The sequence below is a fragment of the Dioscorea cayenensis genome, chromosome 5, assembly GCF_009730915.1.
Source record: "Dioscorea cayenensis subsp. rotundata cultivar TDr96_F1 chromosome 5, TDr96_F1_v2_PseudoChromosome.rev07_lg8_w22 25.fasta, whole genome shotgun sequence".
Classification (NCBI taxonomy): Eukaryota; Viridiplantae; Streptophyta; class Magnoliopsida; order Dioscoreales; family Dioscoreaceae; genus Dioscorea; species Dioscorea cayenensis.
The window spans coordinates 32,244,666-32,258,622 of NC_052475.1; the positions used below are offsets into that span (position 1 = coordinate 32,244,666).

General features: G+C 35.2%; 2 protein-coding genes across 3 annotated transcripts; both read left to right on the forward strand.

Annotated features, from left to right (window-relative positions):
* The first annotated feature begins 4,180 nt into the window (after window positions 1–4,180).
* Window positions 4,181–7,295, forward strand: LOC120260417. Of its 2 annotated transcripts, none has more exons than XM_039267895.1 (13): window positions 4,181–4,336; window positions 4,592–4,750; window positions 4,875–5,015; window positions 5,293–5,341; window positions 5,450–5,467; window positions 5,543–5,655; window positions 5,728–5,841; window positions 5,980–6,030; window positions 6,167–6,255; window positions 6,353–6,413; window positions 6,504–6,575; window positions 6,656–6,766; window positions 6,980–7,295. In XM_039267895.1, exons 2-13 carry the CDS (start codon window positions 4,616–4,618, stop codon window positions 7,109–7,111), a joined length of 1,086 nt encoding a protein of 361 aa, XP_039123829.1. In that variant the 5' UTR covers window positions 4,181–4,336; window positions 4,592–4,615; the 3' UTR covers window positions 7,112–7,295. The 2 variants fall into 2 exon arrangements, with proteins under 2 accessions (XP_039123829.1, XP_039123828.1); XM_039267894.1 differs by having other exon boundaries at window positions 4,202–4,336; window positions 4,605–4,750; window positions 6,980–7,121.
* A 1,500-nt stretch (window positions 7,296–8,795) lies between these two features.
* Window positions 8,796–13,956, forward strand: LOC120260293 (scyllo-inositol 2-dehydrogenase (NADP(+)) IolW-like; the record flags this gene model as incomplete). The annotated part of the gene is given in 13 exon segments (XM_039267728.1): window positions 8,796–8,890; window positions 9,875–10,035; window positions 10,426–10,566; window positions 11,614–11,662; window positions 12,025–12,042; window positions 12,232–12,344; window positions 12,418–12,531; window positions 12,860–12,919; window positions 13,265–13,335; window positions 13,430–13,490; window positions 13,666–13,677; window positions 13,679–13,750; window positions 13,867–13,956. Coding segments are annotated over 12 exon segments (936 nt in total), but the record flags the coding sequence as incomplete, so codon positions are not given.
* Window position 13,957: the final 1 nt, after the last annotated feature.

The following is a 13,957-nucleotide window of genomic DNA, read 5'->3' on the forward strand; positions in this document are numbered from 1 at the left end:
GAAATTGAGGGCTTATGGTTTGTTTATATTTGTTAAACAGAATTTCTTACCTAGCTACATGAACAAATATATAAATTTCTATTCTAAATTTGATAGAATTCAAACCTAATTGGCAGCACAATAAATCTATATGAGGATGAGTAATCTAGGGAAATCTAGAGACATCTATCAACTCCATTTTTTTTTCCATGCCTCCATTTTCCCAGACACACTCTGTACAGCCCATTCCTGCTCCTTTCAACCCACAAATTAACAGCTGTTGGAGATGTTCTAGTAGTTACAACAGTCTCATCTAGCGGACTCCTCCCTCTCTACTGGTGATGTGCGTTCCGTTCAGGTTGCTCCATCTGTTTTAGGTAGTTTCCATCATCTCTGGCTTCTTAACTCTGATGCTTCTCTCCACATGACCCCTGATGTCACTCATCTTTACCATTCCCATTCACCATCTCAATATTACTCATGTTTCGCACTACTAATGGCACATTTCTTCCTATTTCCTCTACTAGTCATCTCTCCTCTAGTGCTTTCTCAATCCCTTCAGTCTCTCATGTTACTCATTTATCCATGAGTCTTATATCTATTGGCCAACTCACTGATTATAACTGTCAGGCTATCTTTGACTGTATCTCATGTCGTGTGTAGGATCGTAGTGGGATGGTCATTGGAGCTGACTATCGTTATAATGGAGTTTATGCGTTGGATTCCCTTCGTATTTCATCTTTAGTTGGACCCGTTCATCATTGCTATACTACCGATCAGTCTCATCATAAGTGACATCATCGTCTTGACCACTTATGTCCTTCTCGTATGTCGTTTCTTGTTCGTCATGGTGTTTAGAAGCTGTCACTTCTCCTTCTGATGTCGTTTGTTTTGGTTGTAAGCTCGATAAGCAGCTTCAACGTTCTTATCCTTTCAATGTGTCTCAGACTACTACTCCTTTTGAGCTTATTTATTATAATGTTTGGGTCCCGCTCCCTTTATCTCTAAAGGTGGTCATCGCTATTATGTTTTTTTTTTTAATAGATGACTACACTCGCTTCACCTGGCTTTATCTTATGCCTCACCGTAACCAATTATTATCTATCTATCTATCGCTCTTTCTTTGCTATGATACACACACAGTTCTCTGCCTCTATCAAAACCTTTTGTTCTGACTTTGGCGGTGAGCACACCTCTCACGCCTTTGTGCCTTTTTGTCTTTTGAGGGCACCTTGCCTCAGTAATCCTGTCCTGGGGTTCATCTTCATAACAAAGTTGATGAATGCAAGCATCGCCACATCTTAGAGATGATCCATGCTCTTCTTCTATGCACTTTTCTTCCCTCTCATTTTTAGGCTGAAGCTGTTAGCACTGTTGATTATCTCATTAACCTACAACCATTATCTCACCTTAATGGTCGTAGTCCAGGTGAGTGTCTCTATGGGAAAGCTCCCCGATATGATCATCTTTGTGTTTTTTGTTGTAGCTACTTTGTTTTGCTCTCACCTAGGGAGAGAACAAAACTAATAACCCAGTCTATTTCTTGTGTTTTTTTGGGATATAGCTTTGAGCATAAAGGTTATCGTTGTTATAATCCCGTCACTCGTCGTATTCGATTCTCCTGTGATGTTACATTTGATGAGTCCACTCCTTTCTATACTTCTTCTTCCACTGAGTCCCCATCTCCCTCGGTCTCTCTGTCCTTCCTTTTCCTTACCCCTTTTGCTAAGAATGCTCCCCCTGTGTCTTCCTCTCTTCCATCATTCGATCATCCTTCAGAGCTTTTTTCTGAATATAGTCATATGTTGATGTTCATTAACAGCCAACACCAATTGACTAGGTAATCAAACAAAAAAGAAATAATGGATGCTTTAGTGATGTTATTGAGTGATGATATATGCTTGTAATAAGTGTATTTAATAGTTGCCTGTTTGGTTTACAAATCAAATTGATGGATCTTCTGCCAGCAGTTGCATTATTTACTTTATACCATGTTAAATTTTCTTTCCATGTTTATTATGTTATCAAGGTTCAAAAGGTCATTTACAAAAGTAGCATTTAATAGAAGACTTACCTTTTGTTATTCTCAATTATTACAAAAATGCCAAATGTCGTCCTCTATCATAGTGCCATCCTGTCGGGGGACCATCTTTTCTTCGGATGCAGCCTTGTTATTTCCATTTGGTACTGTTTTACATGTGTCCTAGGGTTTCAATGTACCCCAAAGTCTAGTTCAGACTTATGGGAGCCCTAGCTTAGGGATGTGGGTGGCACACTCCAACCTTCATGCTCTTTGCTTGCTAAGGTAATTATTTGGCAGGTATGGCTAGGAAGAAATGATTGCGTTTTCAATTATGCAACTTTATCATTATCTTCCATTTTTCTTAAAATTTACCATTTGTTTCTCGCTTGGGTGGATGTAGTTCTAGTCTTCTAGATTCTAAAAGACAGAAGTTTGATAAACTCTCATCGGGAGTTAGACATTGTATCCGGTTCTCAAGACTCTCCATGCGTGAGGAGCGTGACCCTGGTGATAGTTACGATGATGGCACCGGCTAGTTCCTTCATAACTTGATGCATTGGGGTCCATCTCCTGGCGGCTTTCGGACTCCCTCGGATGTGTCTGTCTTGTGGTTTTTCTTCTGTAAGCTTTTTTCTGTTCCCCATTTCTGGTGGTGTTTTGTTTTGATGCTTGTTTCACTCCCGGTGGACAATCTCGGTTGTTTGTTGTTACAACGCTCTTCTTGTTTTGTTGCTATTTTTTCATCGTTTCTCATATTGTATCTTGTTCTTTTATCTTAATGCATTATAGTTTATCCACATTTTTCGATATATATGCCAAACGTTTTCATAGAAATAAACTTTATTGTATGTATATATATATATATTGCCCATAATTTGCCATTCTTCTCGAAGGGTAAAATTATGATTTGCAAGGTTTTACCAATTAAGGCTTATTATGGTGACCACAATGTAATGTTGATGATGCTGATTGGTGTCTGGGAAGGAAGTCGGCAACTATTTTAGGCTTGTTTCTTCTTATATCTATTTGAAATCTTAATGTGAATTTATTTTTTAAAAATATCTTTAATCTTTGTTATGCGTCCCATCAATTGAAGAACTAAGTAAAATAACACAGCATTAAATTATATATATTTTTGTAATGTCAGTAAATCAAATCGTGAAATGCTAATATGATTTTTTTAAGACTATTACGTTATATTCACATCATAAATTATTACAGCTCTATATATAAATTATTACAACTCCAAACATTAAAAAGTCAAAATAAAGGATTCAACTACAATTGCCAAGTATAATATGGTAATTCCTAAACCACCCCACAATCACAAGGGACCTAGAAGAGATGGTCACATTTCTGTAGTAGTTATTATGGAATAGAGATATGACTCATTCTCATCTTCACCTGTTTAATTATCACAATTTAGCGACTTATAGAACAAAAGACAGTAATCTTTGAAATAATTACCAACTTATCCGTATACTATATAACAAATAAACACTAAAATTTATAAAACCATAGATAAAAATGAATCATGTCTCGGTTCTATAGTAGTTATTACATAATCGAATCCACTGAATTATTTTTTTCAGTTAGAGAGATAGTTTGCCTTTTTTGTCCCTCTACCCCCACCTTAGGAGACTCATGGCTTATTTTTTGTTTTTTCTTCTTCGTCTAGTGTAATTTATTATTGTAATTTGTCAATGAGTCCTCCACTTCTGAGGTTTTTTGTTTTGTTTTGTTTTTGTTTTTATTTCTATTTTTTTTTATGTCGTCCTCCTCCTTTTGTTGTCACTTGAAATTTTCTGATCTTTCATAATAGTTAACACACGTGATCTATCTTTACTGTTGGATTACACTGAACGGTGGCGTATTTCAATTCTTTTAATTCAAACTTTTGTAACTTAAAAAAAAAAAAAAATCAAGGGATTTTTCTTGCTGATGTGTACCCCGCAAAAAGATCCCAACTTTTATTTCACTTTCTTGAATACAGTCCACTGATCTAAAAACATAAAGATGAAGAGAAAGGACAACACCTTTGTGGTCATCCTTCTTTCAGGCCACTGTCAGGCTGGTAGGTGACATTATTAGGAGTCTTTTATTTTTATTTTTATTTTTATTTAATTTATATTTATTTATTACTCGTCACCGATTGAGTGGGATGGGGGTCTTGTTGTGGTCACCAGAATTGAACTTTTTCTAATGGCTGTTTTTTTCCGTACAAAATAATGAATTATGTGAAGCATGGACCCTTACTCGAACATACATTAAAAATGGGAACATAGAGCAGGGTTGGACATATTGCAAAACAAGTGCAGATAGGAAATCAATTTGGTAAATTCCATGCATATGTTCAACAAAGTTTGATGTCCATGCTTTCTTTTAGATTCTGGTGTTCTTTTAGATTTCACTTTGACTTCCTTGCACTCCCAATTGTGGGAAGTTTGAGGAATATTGTCATTTGGTTTTTTATTTCTGTTTTTAGTTTTGTGTTTTATTAATGCTTGATTTCACATTGTAGTTATTTTGGGTTCAAAACTTTTTCGTAGCAAATTTGACTATATCATTACTTACTCTTCAAATGCACAGTTCTGATTTGCAGGCGAATTGAAAATGGCCGCTTCAGAAGCAGTGCTCCCTCAGATAGCCTTAATTGGTGCCGGAATCTTTGCTCGCACAACATACATTAAAAATCTAAGGCAAATAACTGACCGTGTGACACTAAAAGCAATTTGGGATCTTACTGAGGTGCTAATTTGCTTCAGTTTGAACCTTGGATTCAGCAGAATAGTTCTTGGTTTCTGTTGCTTTGATATGGGTCTTTTAATATGTGGATTAAAGGTTGCTGCATTTTGTTGTGTTTTTCATATAGGAAGCATCAAGAGCTCTTGTGGAGCTTGCTCGTGATTTTGCACCGCAAGTTGAGTGTAAATGGGGTGAGGAAGGCCTTAATGATATCATGAGTGATGACTTGATCATTGGAGTTGCAGTCGTTGTTTCCGGTCAAGCTCTGGTACGCCATTGGTATCATTATCAACTTCTCATTTTACTTCAATATATATATATATATATATATATGTTCATCATAATTTATCCTGCCTGCGATTGCTGTAAAAATATATATATATATATATTTCTGAGTCACTAGCAACTTGCATTTGAGAATGTTGCTTTTTTTCCCCTCTTCTATACTCGTTATCGTTGTAATCCAAATGAAGCTACCAAGATTGCAAATGCATTACAAGGTTATGTGCATTCTCTAGCTAATTTTGCAATTCATACATATACAGGTGGATGTTTCATTGAGGATGATTAAGGCAGGAAAGCATGTGCTTCAAGGTGATTAAAATGAGCTATATTGGACATTCTTTTTATATTTTTTTGACTTCTTTATATCACTTTAATGGAATCTGATTTGCTTTTCTCTCTTTCTTTTGGATCTTGAAGAGAAACCTGCTGCTTTAAGTAAGTTCAATTTGACTTTCTTGCTTGTTTTAATTTGTTTGAACAATTAAAACAACTTTGCTTTGTGGTTTTTAGCTGTCAGTCAAGGAGATTGTGCACTGTCAACCTACAATTCCATTCGCAACAATTCTCCTTATCCAATCTGGGCAATTGCTGAAAACTATCGTTTCGAACCGGCTTTTGTTGAGGTGTCTGCAAGTATTATTCTTCATATTCTTCTGTTGTCATATAATGATAATTTTCCCAACTTTGTTTTTTAGGCAAAAAAGTTGATGAAGGATGTTGGTGATGTGTTGAATATCAAGGTCACCGTTGAAGGATACTTGAGCAGTTCAAATCGTTTCTTTTCAAGTGGTTGGCGACGAAATTTATCTGTAAGTTGTTGAATCCTATAAAACTTTTACTTGAGTTACTTGGGCTTCGCAAATCTGATAAATTGCTTGTGGTTCAAAATCTCTGTTTTGACGCTGATTACTTGCTACCTTGTGTGAAACATTTTGTCACATTCACAGTCAGGTTTTCTTTTGGATATGGCTGTACACTACATTGCAGGCCTAAGGATGGTTAGTCTCATCAGGATAAAGCACATCTTCTTGTGCACACATTCTTTGATAAGTTTAATTTTCAGATTATCTCAACATTCTGAGATAATTAATAATCAAGATATGTACATCCTTTTTTTTTTTTGCTTAATCACAGATTATTGATAGTGAGATAAAAACAGTATCTTCAATTGCTCGGCATGTCAATAAGGCTCTTCCTCCATTTGATACTATTTGTACCGTTTTGTAAGTTTATACTTTTTTAACTTTTTTTTTTCTTGAGTTTGTAAAATGTGAATATCCTAATTGCATTTTATGGCACTCACTGCATTTGAATAAATAGTCAGTTGGAGAATGGTTGTGCTGGTGTCTTTGCAATGGTTGTTTGGTCTGTTTCACCAAAGGTACTCCAAATCAACAAAGCTTTGATATTGTTCATTTGATTACAATTAAAAATGAGTACGACTTTCTTCAAATTTTGCTGTTATTCACAGTTAACGTGGCGAGTAGATGGCACAAAAGGAGCGCTGCAAATTGAGCTTAACAGCCAGTATGGTGATTTCATGGTACATTATCATTCATGCAAATGATGTTTTTGTTACAAATTTCGTGAATTGAAATGCTGATGTGTTCCGTATCATTTCAGGTTTCATTTTTTTCAGCAGACGGGCAGTGTCAGACAAATCGCTATCCAATGATGGGAGTTATTGAAGATCTTAAAGCTTTTGTTCACGACATTACTCAGGCTGCAAATAAGGTTTGGTGTTCATTTCATTTGTCGTATTTTTGGTGTTGTCATGCTCTTTTAAGAAGGAGAACTTTTTAAATGAGCTTATTAATTCAGAGTGTTTACTAAATAATTAATGTTTGTGTTTTACATGATCGAAAATTTTTGCGAATTAATTGAGTTATGTGCTCATTGGTTGCATCATCAACAAATTAAATCTCTAATGAAATTCTGATTGTACAGGATGCTGCTGCTGGTTTCAAACCAGAAGAGCGCCTTTCGTACATTGAAGGTCTGAGAGATCTTGCTGTACTCGAAGCAATGATTGAATCAAATGCAAACAATGGAGCTCAAACATTTGTGAAGAAATTCTAGTTCTAGTCATCAAGATCAAGTAGCATTCTGTAATTTAGTAGTTTATATTTAAGTGTGGCTTTTGTGATTGCAATCAATCTTTGAAGAATAAATTGTTGGCTTGATGAATGCCAATCTTTGATGTATTCCTTGATGTATTTGGTGAACGTCACAAATTTCAATCAATGACTTTAAAAAATTTCAATTGCGTCCTTAAACTATATATTTTCTTCCAATTAAGTATTTATGGCGAACGGTGTTAACGGGAAGCTGACGTAGCGAGTAAACTTTCCAGCTTCCCTTCACTTTCTTCTTCCATGTGTGCATATATCCTTTTAAACTCTAATACTTATGACCACTTCCCTTATCTCTTCTCTATTTATCTATAAATACTCTCCTCCTCTTTTCCATCTCTCCATCATCAAAACCCAAGCAGTCCTTTGCATTACAACAATGGCCACCTTTCCAAAAAACTTACTTTTTCTCCTACTCATCCTCTCCATTTTTCTTCTTTTTGAGGTCTTCAACAAAGAGGTTTTAAGGAAAATCTTCAAGAATGCTATTGACAAAGCCAAGAACAGCATCAACGTAGAAGATGGACATCTCAAATCCTCAAGATATCAACCTTTCTCAGATCATGAGCGTTTCTGCTCTCTGAATCCATCACATCAACATTTCCACATCCTACAGAGTCATGTTCCAAAGATTAGATTAAGATTCATTAATGAATATATATATGTATAAAAGTGTGTGTGTGTGTGTTTATACATACCATTGGCAACAAAGAGAACGACCTCAACATCAAGATGATGAGGCTTGAGAAAGGCCCTTGGTTTGAGATCGATAACTGAGACTCTGTAGTTACAAACCCCAACCAACAACTTGGACAGTTGGTAGACGTTTAGGAGGACTCTCACACTCCCATGCTTAGTCATGAGCCTCTGCACAAACCTCTCATTCCGGAAAACATAGTCTCTTTCTTCTTGATGATCATTTCCTCCACCGTAATCAACTTGGCAACACGTCTTGAATTTTTCCAGGCTAGACCTACTTTGATGTAGTTCCTTGCTCTATCAATAGCATTCTTGAAGTTTTTATTAGAACCTCGTTGCTGAAGACATCAGAAAAAAGGAAAATAAAGAGGATGAGTAAAAGAAAAGGTAGGTTTTTTTAGAAAGATGCCCATTGATGTAATGCAAAAGACTGCTTGGGTTTTGATTGTAAAGAGATGGAGAAGAGGAGGAAAGTATCTATAAATAGATGGAGAAGAGATAATGGAAATGGTGATAAGCATTAGAGTTTAAAGGGACATATGCACACGTGGAAGAAGAAAGTGAAGGGAAGCTGGAAAGTTGACTTGCCACGTCTAGCTTCTCGTTAACCTTGACTTGATTGGAAGAAAATAAATAGTTTAAGGACAATGAAATTTTTTAAAGTACAGTGACCAAATTAGAAAGTACCCCATAGTTTAGGGACTATCTGGGTAGTTTACCCATTTATTTATGCAACTATGCATTTAAAAAAAGTTTGATCTCCTTCTGCGAAGCCAAATATTTTACTGTTCAACATTTCAGATTATATATTTACAACAAGAAAATAAAATAAAATAAATACTAAATTCTGAAAACACAATGCACGCACAAATCACGTGAACGGCTGCCTAATTTTTTTTAATCCCCCCGTAAGTAAATATGGAAGGACAAATAAAATTAGAAATCAAGCACCTTGGCCGGCGATCTGGTAAGCACTAAGCAGGCATTCATTTGGAATTCCCCTCTGCTTTTTCTGGCGATCAATTCGGTAAATCCACCAGATTGATTCATGATTTTGTTTTCTTTTTCGTTGGATTTGTTTCTGTTCTTTCCTTTTTTCCAGATTGATTCCTTCTGTAGTTCTGTTTCAACTGACAACTAGTGCAATCTTTAGTTGTGCATTAGAAGAAGTGAAGATTAAAACTCTGAGGAAATCTTTGCAAATGCAATGGTTTTTGGGCTCAATGTGGAGTTTGTATTAGTTTGTGTGTGTGTGTGTTTGCCTCTGATTTTGGTTTGTCCAGATTGATTCCTCTTGTATCAATGTTTCATGTAACTAATTAAGTGGTCGTCCGTGATTGTTCTCTTGAATTATTGAAGATGAAATCAGAGAATATTTGAATATTTGTAAAAGTTTCTTATTTTATGTTGTTGTTGTTGTTGTTGTTGTTGTTGTTGTTGTTATTTATTTATTGATTATTGAGTAAAAGTTGGTTAATGCAATGGTATTGCTTGTCTTGGTTTGGGCATATGGCTATCAGATTAATGCCTTCAGTGCTACTGTTTCCTTGGACAAGTATTTCTGATTTAGTAGTTCACCAACAAATAAAGAAGGAGAACTGAGGGTAAAATGAAAGAGTGCTTGTACAAATTGGATTCTTTTAAGGAAATGGAAGTGATTCAATGGAGTAATTGGGCATTTCTTCCTAAGAGTGTTCTGTGTAATTGTGGACAATAAGTTTGTGTTTTATGATTGCTTTTATTTTAGGGTTTTGATTGTTGATGGGTGACCATTTCCTTGTAATTTTCTCATGTTATTTGATGAAATCATTGGCTTTTTGTTAGGAATTTCTGTTTTATTTGGCCAATATATCTGTTCAAATGTTTCTCCAGTTCTTATTCTAGTTATGTATTTTTTTTCCTGTGCATATTTTCACCTTATTAATCAGTTTGGGGTCTTCTTTTCTTATCTTTCTCTTGGGGATTATTTTTTCACTTCTATCTCATTTGATTATCACTCTTTAAAGTACAGAGCTTTAATTGGAGAACAATTTGAAGATGACAACTCCAAAAGTCGCGGGCCCTCAGATAGCAATACTTGGTGCTGGTATTTTTGTCCGCACACAATATATTCCCAGGCTAAGGGAGCTGGCTGATTGTGTCACAATTAAAACAATCTGGAGTCGGACTGAGGTACTAATACACTAGAATCTCAAGTTTATACTCAACATAATATTTAGTTTTTGTTGAGTAAAATTGCTTTTTTGTGTTTCAAATTGAGTTTCTAACTCTTATTCTAGTGTTCTTGTTGCTTTAATTGAGTGTTTATAAATCGAAATGGTTTTTAAGAAACATACCTTCTTTGGCGTGAACACAAGAAACTCACCCATTTTTTGTGTGCTTGCAAGCTGAGAGACACATATCTGTTCAGTGTTCAGCAATTCAAATGGCTACACTTTGAATGCATCTTAGATAGGAGGGTGGCCCTTAAGGAGGCACAATTTCTAATAACTAATGAGATTACTTGATCTGTTTGCATTCTTCCGACTTACTTTAACACATGTTATTTGGTTTTCTATCCAGGAATCTGCAAGAGCTGCTGCAGAGTTCGCTCGTGATTTTGCACCAACAATAGAATCTAAATGGGGTGAGGAAGGCCTTAATGATATCATTCGTGATGACTCAATCACTGGAGTTGCAGTTGTTCTTGCTGGGCAAGTTCAGGTAGGGCATCAGCATCTTTTACTACTAAAACTTTTTATCGTGTAGCTCACCACTTACCATCAACATAGCTTTTGTATGGAATCTTTCTCATGTAAGTTGCTCGTTTGGTGCCATTCCTGCTAATATAACATTCATATAAATTACCATGTGCAAATGCATCTTTATGTGGTGCATCTTGCTCATGATCTCTTTAGAATACTGAGTAATGTACATTTCTGAAGTTCTGAACCATATTTTGATGAATGGATTCTACAATAAATTCTGTTGCCACCTTGAACACTTCAATTTGGACTTTGTTCATCACCCAAAATAAAAGGGAAGTAAGCCAATTTTTTCTCAAGATTTCTTTCTCTGGTTTCAACATATCTGGAGAAGCCATCCTGAATCCTCGTAGAGCTTTCAATTCATTTTTAACTCATATACTGCCACGTCCTCTTCCAGTCTAGTGCATTAACAAATGGGGAGTTTGCTTTTTACATTGTTAGATCGTAATTGTCAAGAATTTTAAATCTGCAATTCAACTCCCCTCTCAGATTTCAAAATTGTTGTTCCCATGCGGTACCAGGCTGCCAGCTCCTTGGCGAAGTTACTCCATCGAGACCTATCATATTTGACTTACCTGTATTAAAGTAGAAGAGTGAAAAAACTAAGCGGTTGGACTGTGATGACATAGATCATGATATTATTTTGTTCTGATGCTTTGATACTTGGCCTTTTTCCCCTAAAGTTCTACTACTTTGTAGTTCACACTTTTCTCCGTATCTCAAAAACACTGTAAATTAAAGGTTCTTGGGATAAATAGTCACTAAGTATTTCAAGGAATTCAGCTACCAAATCTTTTTGCTCCATAGACTTTCTTAAAAATGAAAATGTGATAGAAGACTATATTTCCTTGGAATACAAGTTTTTTTTGCATTCATCTTTATAACCTCTGGAGAACTTATTTGTTTCTCCTAGCACTACTAGCGTTCAAGAAAGTTTTTTTTTCTGTCTCATGAATTCATCATCAGTAAAATGCTCCACTAACCGGGCAATTTATATATGCAGGTTGATATGTCATTAAGGATGCTAAGGGCAGGAAAGCATGTGATCCAAGGTGATTGAGAAGAGAAATTGTTTAACATCTTTATCACTGAAAGTGAAAGTTTCACATAACTCGTATATGAGCTGTCCGTGAATGGAGTCGCTTCTTTTCACTAATTCTTGTGATTACTAAACAATTTATTTCCTTCCTTTTGTGAGCTTCAGCTGCTTTGAGGTAAATTAGAGTTGTAGGATCTTTGATACATGCAATGATTTGTTCATTTAAAATTTGAGCTGGCTTCTAGCTGTAATCATTATTCAGTACCTTGCTTATAGTTATTTCTTATTTTAGCGGACTTTTCTAATCTTATCTTTCATATTGGATTCTAATTTCTCGTGTGTTTCGTGCAAATGATAACATGATGGATCTTGAAGAGAAACCTGCTGCTGGATGTGAGTATTTTGTTCATTTTTTTTTATTATGCCACAAAATGATTCTTGAAAAACTGTTTTGGCATGTTCTAAATTTCCTTATTTATAAATTTATTCGTTTCATTTAATAAATTAGTATTTTCATTTTGATTGAAAATGATTTAAAAATATCCTTCCAACCACTAAAGCATCTTTGTTTTGAGCTGGCAGCTATCAGTGAGGCAGAAGCTGCATTGTCACAGTACAATTCAGTGTGCAACAATTCAATTTATCCAATCTGGGCTGTTGCTGAAAACTACCGTTTCGAACCTGCTTTTCTTGAGGTACCTTCTATTGAGGATCACCCACATTCTTTGTTTTTGTTATCATGATAAATCTCTAAACTTCATTTTGTAGTCTAGAAAATTGATAAAGGACATAGGTGATATGATGAACGTCCAAGTTATTGTTGAGGGATCAATGAATAGTTCAAATCCATACTTCTCGAGCACTTGGCGGCGAAACTTTTATGTGAGTTGTTGATATTGGTAATGCTTGTTATATCTATCATGCTTTTTTTCTTTTCTTTTATATATTTGTTTATTTATTTATTTGGTTTTCTCATTGCAACTGCCAAATTTCCAAATGTTGAATAAATGAAGTTTGGCTTGTTTTGTGTAAGAAACATATAACATAATTTCATAGAAGTCTTCCATGTTGTTGTCCCTCAACTGATAATATGATGGAGAAATCACTCAAATATTTCACATTAATTCCCTTATCAATATATATGTTATACTTGAATCTTTACTATGGCTTTTCTTGCTTTGTTTTCTAAATAGTTGTGTGACGCTTGCAGGGAGGTTTTATTCTGGATATGGGAGTACACTTCATTGCAGTAGTGTCAAGAATGGTAAATGTTGGACCAAAAACATTCAAATAATTAGCTTATAAAAAGCCATTAATTTGATGATTCTGAAAAAGCCAAGCATTCTTGCAAAAAGCTACTTGTTACCACATCTGTCTTAACGACAAAACTGGATTTTTGGGCTAAATTTTCCCAAGTTTAAGTGCACCCCAGAGATCATAGCATAATAATATGATTTAACTGTCATAATCAGATTTTTATGATTTAAAATCCAACAAGTCTTAACATTCTCGAATTACTCTCTTGGAATATGTTGAATATACTTTATTATTTCAAATGATCTCAAGACCAAATTTAAGAATCTACTAAATCCTTATGTGAACAGATCGCTGTGAGATCAAAACTGTATCTTCAATTGCTCGGCATGTGGACATGCTTCTCACCTGATACATTTATCTGCTCTTTTTGTAAGTTTCCGGACTCCTGAGCACCACTTTGATTAGATTTTTCAAATCTGTGAATATCCTAATTGTTGTTTATGGTGATTTATCTTGTATGTAGCCAATTAGAGAATGGTGTTGCTGGAGTCTTTGTCATGGTTGTATCTGCTACATCACCGAAGGTACCTCAATTTAACAAAATTTAGATTATTGCTATTTTTAACTCCCTTTATGTGAATGACTTTCAAAGGGTTAATATAGTGAAATTTCATTGATCTTTATTAGGTAACACATTTGCTTGCTCTTTTCTTTTGCCCTTTATCATGGTATTTGATCTCATTTATTAGCTATCAACAGATATTCTGGCGGGGTTGATGGGACTAAAGGAACACTACAGGTTGAGCGTGGGAATGAGAGTGGAAGGCATGGTTACTGGTATATCGTCAACTTTGCACTTTATTTTGCTAATTTAATTAATCCTAGTGTCAATGATCTACCTTAATGAAATATTGAGGAGCTACATTGCAGCTGGTATTATATTCCATAATATTCTTTCAGGTTTCCTTTTATCCGGCAGATGGGGAGTGCCAAAAGAAATTTTATCCATTCTCTGGAGTCACTGAAGAGCTAAAATCTTTCATTCATGATA

Bases quoted from the DNA above. Each gene is read 5' to 3' on its own strand.
- LOC120260417 (XM_039267895.1), top strand. From the start codon at position 4,616: ATGGCCGCTTCAGAAGCAGTGCTCCCTCAGATAGCCTTAATTGGTGCC. The intron at 6,256-6,352 runs GTAAGTTTATAC...TTGAATAAATAG, and splicing joins GATACTATTTGTACCGTTTT to TCAGTTGGAGAATGGTTGTG. The intron at 6,414-6,503 runs GTACTCCAAATC...TGTTATTCACAG, and splicing joins TTTGGTCTGTTTCACCAAAG to TTAACGTGGCGAGTAGATGG.